The sequence below is a fragment of the Poromitra crassiceps genome, assembly GCF_964638095.1.
Source record: "Poromitra crassiceps genome assembly, chromosome: 9".
NCBI lineage: Eukaryota > Metazoa > Chordata > Actinopteri > Beryciformes > Melamphaidae > Poromitra > Poromitra crassiceps.
In genome coordinates this window covers 23,377,269-23,400,215 of record NC_139630.1, presented here as the reverse complement: position 1 = coordinate 23,400,215, position 22,947 = coordinate 23,377,269, and the positions used below count along the sequence as shown (strand labels likewise).

General features: G+C 44.8%; 2 protein-coding genes across 5 annotated transcripts in view; both read right to left on the bottom strand.

Moving 5' to 3' along the window:
* Positions 1-7,849: 7,849 nt before the first annotated feature.
* Positions 7,850-13,645, bottom strand: myh6 (myosin, heavy chain 6, cardiac muscle, alpha; the record flags this gene model as incomplete). The annotated part of the gene is made up of 1 exon (XM_083643759.1): positions 7,850-13,645. The coding sequence occupies one exon, from the start codon at positions 13,643-13,645 to the stop codon at positions 7,850-7,852; it is 5,796 nt and encodes a 1,931-aa protein (XP_083499885.1).
* Positions 13,646-18,123: 4,478 nt separating this feature from the next.
* The window catches only part of LOC310782079 (serine/threonine-protein kinase PAK 6-like), a 217,573-nt gene continuing 212,749 nt past the window's right edge, over positions 18,124-22,947 (bottom strand). For all 4 annotated transcript variants that reach the window (XM_083642750.1, XM_083642747.1, XM_083642749.1 and 1 more), the window contains 5 exons: positions 22,730-22,863; positions 22,127-22,253; positions 21,662-21,787; positions 21,199-21,333; positions 18,124-19,608 (listed from right to left, as the gene is read on the bottom strand). In XM_083642750.1, the coding sequence (XP_083498876.1) occupies positions 19,441-19,608; positions 21,199-21,333; positions 21,662-21,787; positions 22,127-22,253; positions 22,730-22,863 (690 nt within the window). In that variant the 3' untranslated portion in view covers positions 18,124-19,440. The remainder of the gene's footprint in view (positions 19,609-21,198; positions 21,334-21,661; positions 21,788-22,126; positions 22,254-22,729; positions 22,864-22,947) is intronic.

Genomic DNA, 22,947 nt, shown 5'->3' with positions numbered 1-22,947 from the left:
ATAACCATGCCCATTTAGGAGACCCGAAGAGTTCCAACTCTTACAATTGGCGGAGCTTGGGTGTCTATCTAATATTAAAGGTCTCTGGTGCCGACGCGCTGGACTCGACGTTTTTATCTTAAAACTCGCCATGAGACCTTAATTGACTCTAAAGCCTTATTATGACTCATCACAGGTCTTTGATTTCACATTAATGCAGTGGTTCTCAAAATGGGGTCCGGAGACCCCCAGGGGTCCTTGAGGGTGCTCCTTGGGGGTCCCCAGCAAGAAAAGGAGGGTCATTTATTTTCACTATAATTCCACCCATAAGTAACACAATAACCCGAATGTATGACAATTTTGGTCATGGGTTTCATACACTTTCTGTAATACCACATCTAAAAGCAAAACTCTTATCAGATGGGGGACCCTGGGACAAAATGTCATCAAATGGGGGTTAATTTGTGTCAGTTTAGGATCCTTGATGTGAAAAAGTTTGAGAACCACTGACTTAATGGACACAGCCCAACTTAAGGAACATGGACGGCGTACGGTGTATTTTGTGGATGTTTTCTTTCTGTGGAGTTGATCGGTGATGTTTGAATTCACAGTTTCAGTTACCGGTACCTTGTATTTGAGATGTGCAAGTCTGCAGCTTCGCCGGCTTCACCTCTTCAGAGGTCATGATCGTTGAGCAGGCAGTGAGACTGAGCACTTACTGTTACTTATTATGGAAAATAATTCATTTAGCAGCTAAGTTTATAAAAGAAAAATACAATTATGTGCTTATAAAGCACCTCAACCTCAAAGACAACAAAAACGCGAAAATCAAGATGACAAAAACTATAGACACCTTTGGTCTCGGTTCCACCCGCATTAACAGGTAGGGCTGAGAATTGCCACGGATTTCTCAAATCGACTCCGATTCACAAGGTTTGTTGATTTCCGATTTTATTCCATATCGATTCGGTTGGGGATATTTCGGTCACAATACCAATGTTGCTTTGATAAGAAAGAGCTCTCATCATAGCCCTTTCACACCCAGGTTCAACCAGGGTTGTTCCCAGGTTGATTTTGTGTCTGAAAGGGTTAACACGGGTTGCCTGACTCGCCTTGGCAAGGGTTGATTTCAGTGTGAATGGCACCACCCGGGTTGCTAATATTACCTACCTAAACCAGGAGCCTGTACTACGAAGCTAGTTTAATGCCTTATCCGAGTAAGTTTGAGTTTAAACCTGGTTTAGCCGTACTACAAAGCAAGTTAACTTTCAATCACCATGGCAACTGACGCTGCAAAGCTAACCTGGTCGCGACCAGGTTAGCTTCAGAGGATAAGATCAAAATCCATGACAGACCCATATAATCGGCTCTCTGGAGTCACTCACCGTTCATATAAGATCGCCATATGAAAAATAGATTGCAGTCAACTGAGAATATAACAAGAAAAACATTTGTGGCTCTGTAGGCTACATAATTAAATTAAGCCTACTTACCACTTTATGTCTTAACAGCTCAACTATGCGTGGAGAAATATGATCACTATTAATCACCGCAGCGCATATCATAGGCTAAACGGAGCCTCAAATGGAGTGAGGGTGATATTCTCCTACATGCCAGAAAAGCCTATACATATAATATAGATGGGATAAATATGGGATAGCCCCAATACTAAATATGCAGGCTTCTTGCATGTTTCAGCTGGAACTGTGTCCTGTAGGCTGTATGCCAATATATGAGCAAAAATAGGCTAGTTTTTATCATTGAAAAGTATGCCCGCATCGTCTCAATTCAGTCCAGCAGTTTTCTCTTTTATATTAGGATATCATTATTATAGCCTATATATGAATTATTCGATCAGTGCAACCACACACACATAATGAGTGATAGAGATCATTATTCATTGAGCATGCTTTCTAAATCTATGGTCTAAATAGGCTTACAGATTGTGGAAATTTATAGACTGAGATTACACATTTAATGTACATTTACACTCGCACAAAGCTGTAGGAGACAGACATCGCTGATCAAAGTAAATCAAATGACTGATGTGAATACAAGCTGCTGCTTTAGACAGCCCTTCAGCAGACTATCCAACGCGGATTTTCATTCTGACATTAAATCGCGGATACATTAAATATCCGCTAAAACTCTGATCATGCACTGCGCTTCATTGAACGAGGAAATGGGTGTGGAAATGGGTGTGGGCGTGGATAAACTCAGCTGTTCATAATGTGATTGGCTAGTGCACCTCTTTCGCGTGGACGCGCGCCTGTGCACGAGCGAAAAACGTGCGCGTGCACAGGCAGATCCCAGGTCCACTTACCTAGTAAAAAACCAGCGTCGTAGTATCAGTTAACTAGATAGCTTTGATCCTGTTCAGTCAAACCAGATCAAAGGGACTTATCGCGGATCTGTTAAACTAGTTTCGTAGTACAGGGCTCAGTTCAAAATGAACTCAAACCAGTTCGGAACCAACTTAAACCAGTTCAAAACTAACTCAAACCAGTTCAGAACCAAACTGGGAACCCATCGTCTATCGGTATGACAACGATTAGACTCTGGGGGCGACGGGTGATATTTTAAGCCATTTTATTTCCGCAGTGTGCTGTTGTCAAACTAACCCTCAGCCTCTCTCTGCTCGGTGCGGTTTGTCATCACTTCTGCTTTTTACATTTGATTTTTTGTGTGTTTTCGCTACACTTCTTGTTATTTTGCTATTAATGCTATGTACTGTAGGCCTGCAGTAGTAACCAGTAGTAAGCTGCAACCTGCCAAGTACTGCTAAGAGTTTGTTGGTTAGTTAGTAGGGATGCACCGACTGAAACTTTGGGCCAATACAGATGTCTAAAATAATTATTATGCCGAGATATATATATATATAATTTGCTTTTTCATTTTGTTTTTATTTATTCCCCCTTTTGTGACAAGGAGACAAAAAAAACTTTGATTATAAACAAATAACTCAACTGTTTTAAAGTCTTTCAGCCCTTCCTCACGCTATCTTTGAATGAGCACAAATTCAATCATACAAATTCATGAAACAACCTTCAAGATAACCACCGTTCACGTGACAAAGAACTTTCAGGAAGTCTTTTTAGCTTGCTATACAGCGGCCTACTCACAACACACAAACATCGGCCACTGCCATTGCAGTCGACAAGGCGAATATCGCCCGATATACCGATGTACGGCCGTTAAATCGGTGCATCCCTATTGGCTAGTCGACTCCACAGCTAATCAGCGGTCTTGTGGCCTCCCAGACATCTCGCTGGTGGCATGGTGTGCGGATGGACCAGCTTCTGACGTTACAGCGTCACGTTTACATGCACACTAATATTCCGCTATTGTTCCAAATATGACAATATTACTAATTTGATACAGGTCACGTAAACAGCATATTCCGTTTGGATATCCCAATTTAGGCTTTGTTTCGACTTTCGTATCTAGCATTTTCTCATCAAGACGTGTGATATGCTGTTTATTTTGTTTAGGAGCATTCTTTGGACATGTATACAGCACATTTGGAATGTGTCTCAATCGTGGTTTTTACCACAGTTTGTGGCACACGCCTCTCGTAGCTAGCCAGAGATGCACGGCCAAAAGAAAAGCTCACAGCGAAACACACCTAACGCTACTTTAACTATTATGAAAGACTTGGATATCAACAGGTGTTTGGAGATGCGCAAATGTAGCAATCCCGACCTTTTTAAGAAGGTGACCGAACGTAGCCATAAGACGTACAGTCCATCGTGGGGACGTTTTAGCTTACAGTAATCTGAGTATGCACGGCTGCATGTAAACAGGATTATTACTGCAATATTAATTTTCATTAGCCATGTAAACGGCTTAGTAGGAATATTGTCTTTTTCGGAATAAAGGCAAAAATCGGAATATGTTGTTTGTGTGTGTGTAAATGTAGTCAATGATGTCAACACTCCCTTTCAGATAGTAGTAGTTTGTTGTGGAGTTGTTTTGCACAGTAACAGCCCATCTCATTGGTTGAGCACGCTTGTCTGTCTGGTGGGGTCGCGCCTGGGCTTCCGCCGCGTTGCCGGTGTTTCACAGCTCTGTAGTTCTGTTTTTGGGGGAACCGATCTGACCGTTTGGTCGGTCCGTTTATTGAAAGGAGTTTTGAAAATGACCCGTGATGTTCTCTTGGAAAAACACAAGCCTTTCTTAAGCTCTTAATAAACCAAGTGAATTTCTGATTGTGAAAAATGTCTGTTTTTTTTGTTTTGTTTTCTTTTGTCTTTGTGTGGTTTATTTCACGGGGACGAAGCACAATGTGGTGTAATCTAGACCAGTGATTCTCAACCTTTTTCATATCAAGGACTTCCTGATCCACATTAGAGCCACAAGCCCCCATTTTGTCTCTGGGACCCAAATCGGATAATTTTTTCTATTGTCATATATTATTTTAGTCATTCTTCTGCATTCTCTGATAAACTTCTTGTAAATGAAATCATGCTCTTTAACAATTAATCAATTTGCTTGGGACCCCTGCTGCTCCCCGGGCCCTGCGTTGAGTCCCACCACTGATCTAGGCTCCGCCTCCAGCTTTCAGTGAACGTTTCACAGTGTTTGGAAGTTAATTTCCATTTGGGCAGAAAACATACAAGCAAATACAAAAATATACAGCAGTGGTGGTGAAGACAACAACTCCCATGATCCCACGCTACTTCACCACATCATGACAGTCTTTTGATGCAGGTGTTTTCCATTGTGGATGGAAAGCAGGTCCATATTGCTGCTGTTGACCAGCAGAGGGCAGCGCTGGTCAGAATATCAACCAGCAGATGAGTTAAAAACTATCTAACAGGGTTCCTATGCAAGTCATTTGATTTTATTATTTTCCAAGTTTGGAAAGAGGAAAAGTATGGAAAAATGCGTGTCCAGACTATTGCCTATTGTGACTATATGACTATTCATTTTTCTAAATAATAAAATTCTGAATTTAGAAAAAATAAATTGATAATAGGCCTACAAGCGAGTGTTTTATCATGGCAATAGTGTAACATATATGTTAACAGTTGGTGACCCCCAGTGGTCTTGAATCTAAGGTTTAAGTAGGTCAAAGCACATACGTTCGAGACCTGGTTCGAATCCCTGACCCAAACCATAACCCAAACCAAGTTGTTTTTGTTGCCTAAGCCTGTTGTTTTACTTTCCTAAACCAAGGGCTGGGCAATAATTCAATATTATCGTTTATCAGCTTTCAGTGGAATCATATCGTGATGATATGAAGATATTTTAATGTTGTGACAGATTTCTGATTTTGTCCATATCGCCCTACATATCACACGTGGCTTTGACTTACAACTGAACATTTAGCCCATACAAACACATTTGTTTATCACCATTCAGCCTAAAAACGACCGAGATATGATTTTTCGTCAAGAACCAGGGAGGCTGGTCCAAGCTTTCACTGAGCCTCAAACCCAAAACCTCCAAAATTGTGGTGTGGCCATAGGTGTCATTTACAATGGAGACATGTCCCCACCACCTTTTAACACAAAGTGACACCCTTGTGTACTCAGATGTCAAATATGATCTGACAGAGAAGTCTGGAAATTAAGATTCTGGAAAAGTATGGAATTCTGAAATGAAAATGTGTAGGAACCCTGTATCTAATAGCTCGTTAAATAAGCCATTAAAAAACCTAATAGCATGAACAAACCATTACCAATCATGTTATCGAGGACTTATAATCTGTCACAGTTTTATCAGGTTACCCCTCAGTAGACAAATTTCATGTTTTCATTTCATATTGCTAAAAGATTCATAAATGTAAAACACGCTAACAGTTTCTATATTTGACGGGGAACAGTTGTGTATTTTGCATGAAATATGAGTAGCAAGTGTTCTTGTTTATTTAATAGGATATTTATTCATCACATATGATTTCAAACCCCTTCTGTTGAACATGCATCACTTTTCACAAATAAATGAACTACAACTACATAAGTAAAAACAACAAGCAGAGCCGAGGCCACAGTGACCAGCATCTAATAACATCTAATAATTCCTACGTGGAGTCCAAATGTTGATAATATAACATTGCTTTGTAACTTTGTAGATGACCAAGTTCATGTCGCTAATGTCAAGTCTCAAGTCTAAATGTAGGACAGCGAGTCAAGTCAGAACACATCAAGAGTCCAGTATCAATTGATTAAATAAAACAAAAAATATCGAGGACTTTTCAATGCAATGTGATTTTAATTTGATAAAAACTTCAGTGAATTCAATCATTCCATCCAACTAACAAAATTTTAATTCAGTCGTCTGCTGGAACAAATCTCATCACTTTCAATCTAAGGCATTTACACAAACACAAGATCTCAAGTCAAGACTTTAGAAACCTTTTCAAGTAGCCTAATCAAAGTACAAGTCAGAGTCAAGTCCCAAGACACCACAACCAAAGTCAAATTAAGTCTCAAAGTCGAGTCTTGAGCAATTAAAACTGTTTTAATTGCTTTTATAGAAAATGGCATATATATATATATTTATCCCTCCATAAGATAATTTTTGTCTGAAGGATTAACTTAAAAATATCAGATTGAAGGCATTTCTAAACATCAATTTTGAAAGTTGAGCTAACATGAAAACCACACACTATCTGCAAATCAAACCAAAAGCATTGCGTTCCAGTGTTTCCTCCTCTACATTCACTTTTCAACCTACACTATCCATTTTGTTACACTAGAAACTGAAATTAACATTTGAATGGGCTCTTGAACTTCATAATTAAATATTTTCTATTTTAACACTTGTAATAATAATAATAATAATAATACTAATAGTAATAATAATATAATGATGATGACAAAATATCCAATGCTTTTTTGCTGTTGCCATTAGTTTGGTTTTTGGCCATATGCTCGGCCACACCAGTTTTGGTTATGTTTTGTTGCCATGGTAAAGCATCTGTCCAAACTTCGAGGCACTGGAACACCTGTCAATCAAAACAGATTCACAGAGTGATGGACATGTCAACCCAAAACAAGGAAGTTATCAGGAAAGCTCCCATAAAAAAGGAAGGTTTCCATAAGAAACGGACAATAAGTATTATGTTATTACCTCATAAGTACATGGAAAACTACCAGGAACCTAGTTGGTAATCTACCTATCTATATCTATATATATAACTAGGGATCTCACGCTCTACGCGTGCTCGATTCCTAGGCTCGGCCACTATGGAGGCTCCATAGCTCGGCCGCTATGCAGGCTTGCTAGCTCGACCGCTGTGCGGCCTCGCCCATCCTCGGCTTGCTGAGCTGCCCGCCAAGCTGGCCCTATGATGATGATGATGATGACTTATGATGATGTCATAAGTGATATAATCAGTGTTGTCACTTGAGCAATTGTGCATTGTGACATCACTGACTGATGATGTCATAGGCATTGTGACATCATCAGTGATGCCATAAGAGCATTGTGAGCCCACACAGCGGCAGTGATGTCATAAGAGCAGGTGAGCCTGCACAGCGGTCGAGCTGCATGGCGGGCGAGGCGGCGCAGCGGCCGAGCTGCGTATGCAAGCTGCAGGGCCAGCTCGGCGAGCTAGGAATTGAGCGCGTGTAGCGCGCGACATGCGCTAGTGTTAGTAAAGTTCCCATAAGAAAATGATAGTAAGTACTAAGTTATTACATAGTAAGTGCATACTACTTACTAGGAAACATGGTTAAGAAAGTACTCAAAGAATGTGATAGTAAATACTATAATAAGTTATTGTATGTAACATGAAAACCTACCAGGAAACTAGTTAATACAAGCTAGGCCTATGAGATGAGTGGTGCTATAGTGTTCTACAGTGCCTCATTCCAGAATGGTTGTTATTTGAACTCACCTGTGATGTAGCTCTGGGATCTCCTCACTCATCCAGGCCCTTCTTGGAGGGTCCATCCCTGGTCTTCACCCTCAGCTTGTTCACCTGAGACTCTGCGATGTCAGCTCTCTCCTCGGCCTCCTCTAGCTCGTGCTGCAGCTTGCGGAACTTGGCCATGTTGCCGTTGGCCGCCTCCTCCGCCTCCTCTGCTGCACGCTTGTAGGACTTGACCTTCAGCTGAAGCTTGTCTACCAGGTCCTGGAGGCGAACAATGTTCTTGCGGTCTTCGTCTGTCTGGTAGGTGAGCTCTTTGATGCGCCGTTCAAACTTGCGCACCCCTTTGATGGACTCTGTTCCCCTCTTCTGCTCTGCCTCCAGCTCGTTCTCCAGCTCCTTAATGTGTGCTTCCATCTTCTGAAGCTGCTTCTTGCCGCCCTTCATGGCGATCTGCTCGGCCTCATCCAGGCGGTGCTGCAAGTCTTTGATGGTCTGCTCCATGTTCTTCTTCATGCGCTCCAGATGGGCACTCGTGTCCTGTTCCTTCTTCAGCTCCTCGGCCATCATGGCAGCGTCTGTGATGGCCTTCTTAGCCTTCTCCTCTGCATTGCGGTTCTCTTGTATGGCTTCCTCCATCTCGCTCTGCAGATGGAAAAGGTCCGCCTCGTGCTTCTTCTTCTGATTGATGAGGCTAGTGTTCTGGGAGTGCAGGAGCTGCATGCGCTCCGTGGCGTCGGTCAGCTCCTGTTCGGCCAGCTTCCGACAACGTTCCGTCTGCTCAAGTGCGGCCCGCACTTCCTCCAGCTCGGCCTGTATCAAATTGTTTCTGCGTTCCAGCAGAGCGATGTTCTCCCTCAGGTCATCGTTCCCGTGTGACGCATCATCCAGCTGTAACTGAGCATCTTTCAGGAATGCCTGGAGGCTCTTGAGCTGCTTCTGGGCGTCCGCTGCCTGCCTGTTGGCTTGACTGAGCTGTATCTCCATTTCGTTGAGGTCACCCTCCATCTTCTTCTTGACTCTCAGGGCCTCGTTGCGGCTCCTGGTCTCAGATTCTAAAGAGGACTGAAGGGAGTCAACCATTCGTTGATAGTTTCTCTTGGCCTGCTCCGTTTCCTCGTCTTTCTCAGCCAGCTTCCGCTCCAAGTCGGCCTTCACTTGGTTGAACTCCAGCTGGGCTCGGAGGATCTTGCTCTCTTCATGCTCCAGGGAACCTTCTGCCTCCTCCAGTGCTGACTGGAGCTCGGCCCTTTCTTGCTCCAGCTGTTTCCGAAGTTTCTCCAGTTCATGAGCGTTCTTGCCACCCTCACCAAGTTGGTCTGTGATGTCAGAGATTTCCTCTTGGAGGTTCTTGTTCTCTCTCTTCATGGTCTCAAGTTGATCCAAGGACTCCTCATAGGCATTCTTCAGTTTGAAGAGCTCAGTGCTCAGAGACCTCGCTTCCTTCTGACATGCCTCCAGTTCACATTGTGATTCCTCATACTTTTGCTTCCACTCTGCCATGACTTTGTCAAAGGACCTTTGCTTTTTGTCCAGAGCTGCAGATGCTGCATTGGATCTTTCAAGGTCCAACATCAGATCCTCAATCTCATTTTGGAGACGGTGCTTGGTCTTCTCAAGGGAGGAACACTTTGCGTTTACAGCCTCGATAGCCTCCTCTGCCTCCTGCAGCCTCTGGACCAGCTTCTTCTTTGCTTCTTCCAGTTCTTCTGTTCTCTGGATTCCATCAGTCTCATACTTTGTCCTCCATGTTGAAACCTCAGTGTTGGCTTTGGACAGTGCTCTCTGCAGCTCAGCTTTGGCCTCCTGCTCCTCTTCAAACTGCTCTCTGAGCAGGTCACAGTCATGACGGGCAGAGTGCACAGCATGGGCAAGTGCGTTCTTTGCCTTGACTTCCTCTTCCAGCTGTCTGCGTAGGTCTTCTAACTGCTGGGTGTAGGAGCACTTTCCTCTGGTCAGCTGAGACACCAGACACTCTTTCTCCTCCAGCTGACGTCCGAGCTCTCCATTTTCAGTGAGCAGCTTGGCCCTCTGGGTAGTGAAGTCATTGATAGCTCGATGAGCCTCCTCGTATTTACTCTTATACTCGTTCATGTTGTCTTCCATTGAACGACACATCTTCTCAATGTTTGACTTGGCCTTCACCACACACTCTATATTAGATGACAAGTCATCCAGCTCCAGCTTCAGCTCACTCTTTTCCTTCTCCAGCTTTTGTTTGACACGCTGCAGGTTATCGATCTGTTCGCCTAGTTCAGCCACACTATCTGCGTGCTTCTTCCTCAGAGAGGCAGCAGTTGCCTCATGTTGGAGGGTGGATTCCTCCAGCTCCCTCCGCAGCTTCTGGAACTCAGCATCTCTCTTCTTGTTGAGCTCCACCTGGGCCGACGTGACGCCACCGGCTTCCTCCAGGCGCTCGCTGATGTCTTCCAGCTCTCGGGAAAGATCAGAGCGCTGCTTCTCTACTTTAGCCCGGGCTGCACGATCAGCGTCCAGCTCCTCCTCAAGCTCCTCAATCCTCGCCTGGTTTTCTTTCAGCTTCTTTTGGAGCTGAACCGATGCCACCTGCTCATCTTCTATCCTTCCACTCATTTGGGCAATTTCAAAATCTTTCTTCTTGAGTTTCTCCTCCAGCTGCTGTTTGTCGTTTTCTAAGTCCATCAGACTTTCTTGAGTCAGTTTTAGGTCTCCCTCAAGCTTCCTCTTTGAGCGCTCATAGTCCATCCTGACTTTCTTCTCTTGCTCCAAGGAGCCCTCCAGATCGTCCACCTGTTGCTCCAGCTTTGCTTTGGCTTTGGTCAAGGTGTTGGTTTTGTCTTCTTCACTCTGAAGGTCATCCAGTGCCTGCTGATGACTCTCCTGCAACGCTTTCTTCTCTTTGGTTAGCTTCATGATGTTCTCATCCTGAGAAGCCATCTCCTCAGTGAGATTCTTCACCTTGTTCTCTGTTGCATGTTTCTCCTTTTCAACCTTGGCCAATGTTAGCTCAAGGTCATCTATATCTTTCTTTAACTCGGAACATTCATCTTCCAGCTTTCGTTTCTTCGCTGTAAGATCCGCATTCATCTCCTCTTCATCCTCCATTCTCTCTGTCATCTCTTTCAGCTTGGCTTCCAGCTGAATCTTGCTCTTAATAAGTTGTTCGCAGCGTTCTTCAGCATCAGTTAATGTATCCTGCTCAGACTGAATTTGCAGATTGAGATCATTCTTCTCTTGGAGAAGAGTCACCATTTTCTCCTCTAGCTCCTTTCGTCTCACTTCAGATTTCTCCAGGGCTTCCTTCAACTTGTTGAACTCGTCCTTCATATTGGCCATCTCCTTCTCTGACTCAGCGCTCTTCAGCAGGGGCTTGATCTTGAAGAACAACTTCATCCAGGGCCAGTTCTTAACACCCAGGAAGGAGCGAAGGTTCCACTGGATAACCATTAGGGCATCTCTGCGTTCCACTAGCTTAGCAAACTCAGCTCTCATGAGGATTGCTCTGGCATTAGCTTGGATCCTGGTGATGATGCGAGAGAGTTGCTCATCTCGCATCTCCTCTAACGTTCCCAGCAAGCCTGCTTTGAAGAACACCTTGGTGTGGCCGAACCTGTACTGTGTGTGGTCGATGTCCAGGGATCCCAGCAGCTTCTCAGCACTTTTCTTACAGTCAATAAACTGGCCCTCAGGAATGGCGGTGGCATTCAGAATTCTGTATCGTTGTTTGAAGTCCCCATAGTGAACCCTGTTGGGGAAACCCTTTCTGCAGATTCTGATGCCTTCCAGGACACCATTACAGCGTAGCTGGTGCATCACAAGGCAGTTGTCCATGACGCCAGGAGTTTTTCTCTCATTTGGAATCAGACACCGGACAAAGTGGGGGTGTGTGGTCTTCAGGTTGGTCATCAGCTTGTTAAGATTTTCCCTGTGAAGTGCAGACACTGTCTGGAAGGAGGAGCCTTTCTTCTTGGCCCCCTTGCCACCTTTATCACCGTCGGTCCCTGCAAAGGCTACAAAGAGCTGACTGAGGAACTTAAGGGAGGATTTCTGGTAAAGCCCGGCCACTGTTTCATTCAGTGGGTCCTTGTTTTTCACCAACCAGCCGCTAATGTTGTAGTCAACTGTGCCAGCATAGTGGACCAGGGCAAAATGTGCCTCTGCTTTCCCCTTTGCAGCCCTGGGCTTCTCAAACATTCTGTTCTTGCCCAGATGGTTGTCATAGAGCTTGGCCTTGAAGGTCTGGTCGCTGGCCTTGGGGAACATGCACTCTTCCTCCAGAATAGACATGATCCCTAGTGGTTTCTCAATGAGGTCAATGCAAGCTTGCAAGTCCATCCCAAAGTCAATGAACTCCCATTCAATGCCCTCTTTTTTGTATTCCTCTTGCTCCAGAACAAACATGTGATGGTTGAAAAACTGTTGCAGTTTCTCATTGGTGAAGTTAATGCACATCTGCTCGAAGGTGTTGAAGTCAAAGATCTCAAATCCAGCAATGTCCAGCACTCCTATGAAGTACTGGCGATGCTGTTTTGTGTCAAGGGACTGGTTGATTCTCACCACCATCCAGTTGAACATCTTTTCATACACTGACTTAGCCAGAGCACCAATGGAGTAGTAGACTTGGTCTACACCCTGGCCTTTGGTGACATATTCATTTCCTACCTTGACTCTGGGATGGCACAGTCCTTTGATGAGGTCTGCAGAGTTCAGCCCCATCAGGTAAGCTGCCTTGTCGGCAGCCTCCGTTCCGTCAGACTCAGCTTGCTCCTCACGCTGCTTCTGCTTGAACTTCATGTTGCCATAGTGCATAATGGCACCGATCAACTTGTAGATTCCCATCTTCTCATCTTGAGTGAAGCCAAGCACATCGAAGGCGCTATCAGTGGCCATCAGTTCCTCTGAGTCGTTGATGGACTGTACTGTTACCTCTCCTTGGGAGATGAAAGAGTAGTCATATGGGTTGTTGGTAATCAGCAGCATGTCCAGCAGCTCTGGCTTCTGATTGGACAAGATCTGGAAGAAGATGTGGTAGTTCCTCTCAGACTTGAGCTGAAAGGTGACACGTGACTTCTCCAGCAGGTAAGTCTCAACGTCAGCAGACGACAGCTTGCCACTGGTTCCGAAGTGAATTCGGATGAATTTTCCAAAACGGGATGAGTTGTCATTCCTCACTGTTTTGGCGTTACCAAAGGCCTCCAGGGCAGGGTTTGCCTGGATGATTTGATCTTCCAGTGTCCCCTTGCTGGTATCCCTCTTGCCTCCACCCACCGCAGCAATGCTGGCAAAGTACTGGATGACCCTTTTGGTGTTGACAGTCTTCCCAGCTCCGGATTCTCCGGTGATGAGGACAGACTGGTTCTCCCTGTCAGTGAGCATGTACTGGTAGGCATTATCTGAGATGGAGAAGATATGGGGGGGAGCCTCGGTTCTCTTCTTCCCACGGTAGGCCGCCACCACCTCAGAATCATAGACAGGAAGCAACTTGTAGGGGTTCACTGTCACACAGAAGAGCCCAGAGTAAGTGTAGATCATCCACGCCGCGTAACGCTCTTTGAGGTTAAACAGCACGGCGGGCTCATGGAGGAACGTGAACATCGCCATGTCTTCGATTTTATCGAATTTTGGTGGATTCTGGGGATGAACTTCGGACTCTTTAACGGTCACCGTTGTTCCGTCCTCCTTCTTGACAGTCACCTTCCCTCCCTCCTTGCTTTGGATCTGTCCCTTGACATATTCCACCTTGTCGTCGACGACAAAGCACTCGGTTTTGATGTCGAAAGCCCTGGTCTGGGCCTCCAGGCGTTCCTTATCGGACTTCCTCAGGTAAGGAGCGGCCTTCCCGAACTCGGCCATCAGAACGTCACCCATGGTTGAGGGTGGAAATCCACAGACAGAAGGAGAATCCGCTGGAGAGAGCTCCGACGTTTTTAATGTAGGACTGCACAGCTCTTCACAGCAGGCAGCGGCTTATAAAGGCTGCCTGGGGACCAAATTAGGAGATAGCTGCTGCGGGGGAAAACCACAAAACTAATTTTGTCCACAAGCACCATGAGGGCAGTTTGGGGACCTTTTGCTGTCAGTGTCCATTTTAGGGAAAGCAGCATTTAGCTGGTTATCTCCCTCCTCTTGATAGGAACACCAAACACCTCTGCATTTATCCAGTGTGCTCACTCAGTCTCTGCTGTCACTTCACAGGATTTGTGCATTTCTTCTTCTTTTTTTATCCATTTACTGTGCGTCATACGCATGGGGCACTTTTCATACAAAACTTGTTAAAAATATAACTTGAGAAGGAGACAGTCAGACGTACATAGTGTTGTCTGACTGAAATACATATATATTTTGTATCTTCTATCACCAACACCTCCTCGTCTCCAGCACCGTCACAGCAGACAGTCTGGACTCATCTGCACTCATAGCGTCTGCCTCAAATAGACACAATCGACTTTTATCAGAGATGCCAAAGTCTCCCACTTCAGTTTGCAGGGATGCCTCTGTGTGCTCTGACCACATGGTGTGTTGTCCATATAACCATTTTGTGAAGAGAGGGTCTCACTCAGACATATTCACTTGATTTCATTCTTCATCATCTGTGACAAAACATTTCAGAAATTGCATTATAACAACATAGTAATTGTGTCTTTGATAACGGATGATCTTTGGAGGTTGTACTGATCCCTTGATTATATTTACATGTTTATTTTATTTTTTGCCAACTATTGGTAAAGTACTGACTGATAGTGACATTCTATGGGATTCAATCCTACATGCAAATGTATCATGAGAATTTCATTCTAGAAATGTTTTGCTCTCCCTGAAAAATGGTCCAAACCACAAATCTGACATTGTTTCATGTTTCATGCCTCATTCAGAGGTGGCTTTATTTCTGACCCTTTTTTGCTCTTAGACGTTTTCGCTGTGCGCTTTGTTTTCATTTTCGTTTCATTTTTCGAGTAATAATGTGACCGTTTGATTTGTCTAAATAGGAGAGGAGTCTGAACAAGTCTTTTAGGATTTCCTTCTCCCCTGTAACTGTAGCTGTAACTGTCTTTTCTATTGAAAGTTTTTATATTCTCATTCCGTGCAACTAAACAAAAACTAAATGATTGATGATCAACAGCATGACATGATTATACACTGTGGCCGTGCTCGTTGACATGACATGCAGAAGAATAATAGAAATGATCTGGCTTGTGACCCTTAACACAAAGTGATGCAAGTATCTCAGGAGAAAGAAGCAAAAAAATAGGGTATTCAATTTGTATAGTGGAAATCGCATGGATCAGTGGTTCTCAATGTCAGGTCCAGGGACCACCAGGGGTCCATGAGAGGGTTCCAGGGGGTCCCCAGAATTGTTAAACTTCAGCATTATTTCATTTACAAGAAGTGAACACAGTCAGAGAATGTAGAATAATGTCTGTTGTGATCATAGTTTCTCTGTTATCTCGCTACCTACAATAACAGACAGTCATGGAGTTCTGGACTAAATCTGACAATAAAAAAAACATTCTTAGATTTGGCTCTGAGAGAAGATCTCATCAAATGGGGTCTGTGGCTCTGATGTGGAGTATCTAGGGGGGTCCGGTCCTGATATGAAAAAGGTTGAGAATCACTGCCGTAAATCAACTCCTCAAAATGATCTTGTGACGCCCACGTTACTGGTTTAGAGGACGGTATTCATTCATTCATTCAATAAAAACGAAAGACGTAAAAAAAAAATCCTGCGTATTTTTTGTTTTTGCTCCAACTGAAATGTTTTATGGTCACTCATGATTCACCAGGTCACGGCTTGGCTTGGTTCCAGCCTCAAAACTCGTTACATAAGGATTTTTCTAAATGTCTATGGAGAAAATGAATGAGGAACTCTCGTTGGGGGCTGGAAACGTCACAGAAAGTCACGTGACTGTTGAGCTCTATTATAGTGAAAATAAGTTATTCTCCTTTTTGCTGGGGACCCCCTCAAAGGACCCCTGGGGGTCCCCCCGGACCCCAGAACCGCTGCTCTAACCTGAGCCTTGTCCTGACAGTAGCTACCACTGATTCAGGTTCAGTCCAGTTTGAGGACACTAGAGACACTAGTCCGCAGAGAGGCTGTTGTCTCCGCTGATACAATGTGAGTGGAGCGTGGGCTCTTAACATTCCAGCTGATATAGCTGTGTTATCTCCGAGCACCTCGGCTGTCCCTCCAGCTCCTCTAAAGCTCTCTCTGTCCCTTTCATCCTCTGATAGGCCTGACAGAGAGAGACACTTTGTATCAGGAGAGGGATCAAAAGGACTGAACTTCTCTCGGGAAAACAATGTTCAATAGCATCTAAAATGTCCCATAGACCAATCAGATGTCAGTATGTAAAACAGAACTTGCCTCTCAGGCTGACAGCCAGTGAAATGTTCAGCCGACTGAAAGGCAGCTCAGGCCGAGCCGCCCTGTGTGGTCATGTGATGTATCGGCTTAAAAAGTGGCCTTCCACCGAGAAACAATGCTGATTTATTTTGCACATGATCTCATACATATTCGAAAACTAAACAGTTTTGCAGACATTCATTCAGTTGAACAGTTATTGAGAGTTGAGGTAAGTTGTGTGTTGCAATTAGTGCATGAATGCACTGGTCCACAACTTAACTTAAATCAACTCTCAATGACTGTCCAACTGAATGAATGTCTGCTAAACTGGATCATGTGCAAAAATAAATCAGCATTGTTTTCAGTGGAATGCCCCTTTAATGGGCGTCTCAGTGCATAAATCAATAGACATTCCTGCATTATAGCATAAAGATGTGCTCCTACATGTCGACACTGCTAAAGTGCCAGGTGGGCGGGGCTAGTCACATGGGACGGTGAATACCTACAGGAGCATTTAAACTTTGGACAAACTCAGGACTACATCCTCTGTGTTCAATTGCTGTAGCCTAAATTAAATAATGCTTTAGTTTAAAATATAATAGATTTTAATTTTTATTTCAAAAATGACATTTATCTATCTATCCATAGATATCTATATCTATATATACTAGGCACCTCGCGCGCTCGATGCTCAGCTGCTACGTGGCCTCACCTGCCCTATAGTGTTGCTCCAGAAAACCCCCAATACAGTATTTCAAGAAATTAGAATAGTGTTCTCAGTCAGTTATGACCGACTCCAGCCTCAGTCCACTCCCTCTGAATCTCCGCGAAATTTCTGAATCGTCTTTGCTTGACAATCCGCTGAAGCCCACGGTCATCCATAGTATTTCCATGATATTCTAATTTTTTGGAAAGGTATGTATATATATTGTGGCAGCCGTCACTATGTGCTGTGGGTTCACTGTACTGATTGGTTGCTTTCAGTCTGCAGGTCCTGGCTGGGCAGAGGCTGGGGCTGCTTGATTAGCTGATCTGGAGCACCTGGATGCTCTCCCTAGTTGAGCTGGCTGCTCACTCTCATTCTCTCTCTCCTCCTCTCTCCACCTTGTTGGTTTGCTTTGAGCTCAGGCTCTTTGGATCTTACTTTCATACATCTCAAACATCTACACTACACTACACTTCCCACTCATCCATACACTGCATTCACTACTGATGTTACTGACTGACACATCTAATCTTATCTTTTGAGTAATTAATTTAGTTTATAATAAATACTTTTTGTTATGACTTTAAAACATGTGTGGTCTCCCCTCATTTGTACAGTCCACTGAGCCTGGGCTGTTACACTATATATACATATACATACATATATATATACAGTACATATATATATATATATATATATATATATATATATATATATATATATATATATATATATATATATATATATATATATACACACACACACACACACACACAAATACAGAATGAAGTAAAATACTTATTTTGGTCTTACCACTTTTCTACCCTAACCAATAAACTACAATGTTTTGTAGTCTGACTAACCACCCCAGTGCCCATCATACAGTACATAAGGTATGTACATCATATATATATATCATACAGTACATAAGGTATGTACATCATATATATATCATACAGTACATAAGGTATGTACATCATATATATATCATACAGTACATATGAAGTAGTTTGCTAAGGACCCCCTGGAACTCCCTCAAGGACCCCCGATGCTCCCCAGACTCCATGTTGAGAACCACTGCCTTAAGAGAGATACTGTTTAAGAGGGATACTGTTTTTCTGACAGATTTAGCTTTGATTTAATAACACAAATGTACAGTGGGGTATTGGGGCCAGAGACAAAAAGTGAGTCAGAATATTGTGAGAGAGAGAAAAAGTCCTGACATCCTGTAAAAACATCACATCTAAAAATGGAACAAAAAGGAAGAAGCTAATTTTATTTTGAAATGTTTCAGTCTTATTTACAAGGCTTTATTTACAGTGCATGTTACTACGCTTCAGTAGTTACAACACATTGTCATTTTCATGTGCAAAGTCACATGATCTGTCTGAACACAGTGCCCAAGTATTAAAAATATATCCACCACATCTTTAGTTTACAAAAGGACTGACTCCATCTTATTTAACAACGTTTACATGGACAGGATTTCTGGCTTTATTCTCATAAATATGCATGAAAAGGGGCGGGCCTTCAGGCCAGCATGGGCTGTGGTTAGTTTTCCTGCCAAGTCAGTGTGCAAGAGTTAAACTGTTTTTTTTTGTATTGTCACCTGGCTCCATAAACTAGGTTCCTGCTCAGGTCTGGAAAAGTATTACAAATGAATTTGATAATTTCCCGGTCTTGAATAGTTTGGGAATTTGAAGGGGGGAAAAGTCTGGAGTGGAACAAGTTCTTGTTTAATTGTTATTCAGTGTATTTCTGCCATAACTGCACTTACTGTTAACTCATTTAGGCTGTTAACTCTACTAACGTTACTGGTAACATCGTTAAGTTACTGCTCATTGCTTCGGGAGCCGCTGCCTGTTTTGCCAGCACCCTGATTGTCACGTACGAGGCAGGTCCCTGATTGGCCCGTGAGCTTTGTATTTTCTGGAAGTCACTGGGGGCGGGGCTGGAGGCTGGAGGCCAGGCTGACGCAGAACGATACAGAATGTGAAGTCACATGATCAGGATGGTTTTAGCAGGCTACGCTAAAGCCACATCCAGACTGAAAACTAAGCAGACGAGACAGTAGAGAGCGTGACTTCAGATTAGATCCACATCAGGCCGGGTGTGTGTGGTGTGTGTGCGTGCGTGCGTGCGTGTGTGTGTGCGTGCGTGTGTGTGTGTGCATGCGCGCGCGCGTGCGTGTGTCCACTGGTTTGACCCCCAAGGCTTATCTTGTACTTTTCTCTTCTCCTTTCAAAGATGGTTTCTGTCATTTTAGGTAGTTCTCATCATGCTGATGTATGTTCAAATTGCATTTTTTCTGATATGTTTATTTTTAATGAGTTATTTGATGATATAAAAAGGGCTGATTGACAGCTGTGACAGCCACTCTCAAACCTTCTTCAGATGGCGGCATGGCTGGAGGGGGCTCAGCCTGACCCTACTGCACAGACTCCGGTGCCAAATGACATCATACACAAACAAGATGGCAGCTCGCTGGAATGAGATATTTTAGCTTCACTTTTGCATAGCAGTAGGAAGTGGAGACGGGTCGTCCATATATTATATGTCAATGGGTGTTGACCTGCTCCAATCCGATCCGGTCCGGTGTGACCCGGTCCTAGCGGCTCAGCAGCGGGACATGCGTTTGCGGTAGCACTCCACCAGGGGGACCAGACAGAGCGGAGAGCCGGCCTGCAGCAGGAAGGGATGCTCCAGCAGCTGTGGGGCGCTGTGGCGGCGCTGCGTGTCGCGGGTCAGCATGACGCCCAGGAAGTCACCGAGCACCAGAGACACCTGCAGAGAGGGAGGAGTCAGAGGGTCACATGACACCAGGAAGTCACCAAGCACCAGAGACACCTGCAGAGAGGGAGCAGTCAGAGGGTCACATGACACCAGGAAGTCACCAAGCACCAGAGACACCTGCAGAGAGGGAGGAGTCAGAGGGTCACATGACACCAGGAAGTCACCAAGCACCAGAGACACCTGCAGAGAGGGAGGAGTCAGAGGGTCACATGACACCAGGAAGTCACCAAGCACCAGAGACACCTGCAGAGAGGGAGGGGACAGAGGGTCACATGACACCAGGAAGTCACCAAGCACCAGAGACACCTGCAGAGAGGGAGGAGTCAGAGGGTCACATGACACCAGGAAGTCACCAAGCACCAGAGACACCTGCAGAGAGGGAGGAGTCAGAGGGTCACATGACACCAGGAAGTCACCAAGCACCAGAGACACCTGCAGAGAGGGAGGGGACAGAGGGTCACATGACACCAGGAAGTCACCAAGCACCAGAGACAGGGAAGAGGCGGTGGGGGGTGGAGGAGGAGGAGGAGGAGGAGGGGTCAAACTGGCTCCAGCTCAGGGGCCAAAATCTTCTCAAGTGCATTTTATTAGTAAATTGAGACGAAATGAACCCAACGGAATGCAAGTAGCGCGAGGGTCGGAGACGTTTCAGAGGCAGAAAACAAAGCTTGTCTGAGATGACAGGGTTGAGAGGCGGACCATAATAGCGTGTCGATGATTTGATTTGACAATTCTAGGGACTGGCTTTGGCATTGGCCAATCCTGGCGTGTTCCGCCCCCAAATCGAGAGGGGTTCAGCAGTTGTGGTGCTACGCGAGTGGGATCCGCAGAGTACCAGGCAGCCAGCTGCTTCTGTGTGAAGCTGAGCGGACAATCCAATGAATGGGTGCTGCCCGCCCGCAGTTACATTTCTTTGCTTTATTTTGTATGTTACATACAATTGGCCAAGTTAGTAGTTAGTTTATGGGCTAGAAATTCTGCCAGATTACAGACAGGTGCCATTTTCTCCTTTATTTGGAGGAGAAAACTCTCCTGAAATAATAATAATAATAATTGACAGCTGCCATGTTGTGATCCATCGTGATATGATTGGTTGAAATGGCGTAGAAATGTTATAGTACTACAGTATGTGACGTCTGCAAACTGTAGATTACTGTTATGAGTGAAATCTTGAAAAATGAACTTTTGATGTGAAAAAGCGTGAGAAACTAAACTTGTTTTTGGCATACATTATTAAATAGGTGCACTGAATACCCAGGTATTTGAACTAAAATAAAATAAAAGTCATTTTTGGGTTCAGCTCGACTTTAAGGTCGGAGAGAAGAGGAAAACATGCCATTCTCAAAAATAGTTCTTAAAGTATATTTTCTTAACAAAGCCTTACACACAACTGAAGCAAATTAGTTAAATAAAATGCCACACCACATGTTCGTGTGTGTGTGTGTGTGTGTGTGTGTGTGTGCGTGCGTGCGTCTGTGTGTGTGCGTGCGCGTGCGTGTGTGCGTGCGTGCGCGTGCGTGTGTGTGTGCGTGCGTGCGCGTTCGTGCGCGTGCGTGCGTGTGCATGCGTGTGTGTCTTGACCTTGTGTTTGTCCTTGACGCTCGGCGCCGGCTCATCTCTCAGCTTCTTCATGGCGGCGACCGGCGTGTCGCTGAAGTATGGTGGCTCGCCATCCACCATCTCTACCACCATGATGCCCAGAGACCACACATCTGCCTAACACACACGCACGCACGCGCACGCACACACACACGCACACACACGCGCGCACACAAGCACGCACGCACACACACAAGCACGCACGCACACACACACACATACACGCACGCACACACACACACACGCACACACACACACACACACACACACACACACACACGCACGCACGCACGCACGCACACGTACACACACAGTTAACCAGCCGTCCCCCTCAAACAAGTGGCAACCTCTGTCTTGGAAAATGAAGCCAACACAGAAGAGCCAAAAACTGCAGTTCCACGTCCGTCCATATTTTCATATGGTCTGGGGTGTGAGGTCACGTTACCTCGGTCCCGTACGGCGTCTTGGAGATGACCTCCGGGGCCATCCAGTATGGCGTCCCGACCAGAGACTTCCTCCTCGGGACATCTTTACTGATCTGAGCACAGAAGCCAAAGTCTGACAGCTTTATCTGCCAGAGAAGAAGAGACACACAACAACACACCTTTGTCCTAGTTTTGTCTCAATTTTGTTACATTTTTCTTTATACTGCATTTGACTTTTTTAACATAATTCTATTTTTACTTCTTCTATTTCTTTTTCTTTTATTTGCTTTTTACAATTCATGAAATGCAAGAACAGTGAAATAAAGAATGAAGAAGAGGTGTGTGTGTGTGTGTGTGTGTGTGTGTGTGTGTGTGTGTGTGTGTGTGTGTGTGTGCGCACGCGCGCGTGTGTGTGCGTGTGTGTGTGTGTGTGTGTGTGTGTGTGTGTGTGTGTGTGTGTGTGTGTGTGCGTGCGTGTGTGTTACCCGTCCGTCCAGCGTCAGCAGTATGGAGTCACTCTTGATGTCTCGGTGGATGACACCCTGTGAGTGGAGGTAGGACAGAGCCTGCAGCACGCCTTCACACACTGTGGCTATCTGCTCCTCACTCAGTCTGCGCACACACACACACACACACACACACACACACACACACACACACACATGTTGGCTGCAGCTAGCAAGCGGCTAGAAGGAACTATTTTCTTTTGACCAAACTAGTCAGGGCATTTTATCAGATATTTGGCCAATCTGTGAACAGATTCCTCACCAAGAAATGTCTTCACAAATGTGTTTATAAAGATGTCTACTAAGACTAAAAATACTTCAACTCCCCTAGGAAAACCCATGACAGCTGCGGGAGGTCCCCGTAACCTTGTACGGGAAACATCGATTTTTTTTTTAAATTCTGCCTGAACCAGCTTGTGAGGGGTCAAACTAGGGGTTTTTCATTATTCTGAATCAATTGCAAACATTTGTTTTACACCAAAACCGCTCCTTGTCAAATGGCCACGCCCACTTTTCTCGCTCGTCGTAAACTGGTCAGAATCTGAATGAAAGCCTAGCCATGAGTGAGTGGCTGGTTCTGACCTGGTCTCGTTGAGGATGTTGGTGAGAGCGCCGCCCTGCAGGTACTCCATGATGACCCAGAGCTCCTCCTCCACCAGAGCGCTGCGGAACATCTCCACCACGTTCTGGTGCCGGTAGTCCCTCATGATCACCACCTGGACCAGAAACCAGAGGAGCACAGTCAAGAACCACTGATCACCACCTGGACCAGGGGGCCAGAGCAGCACAATGAAGACGTG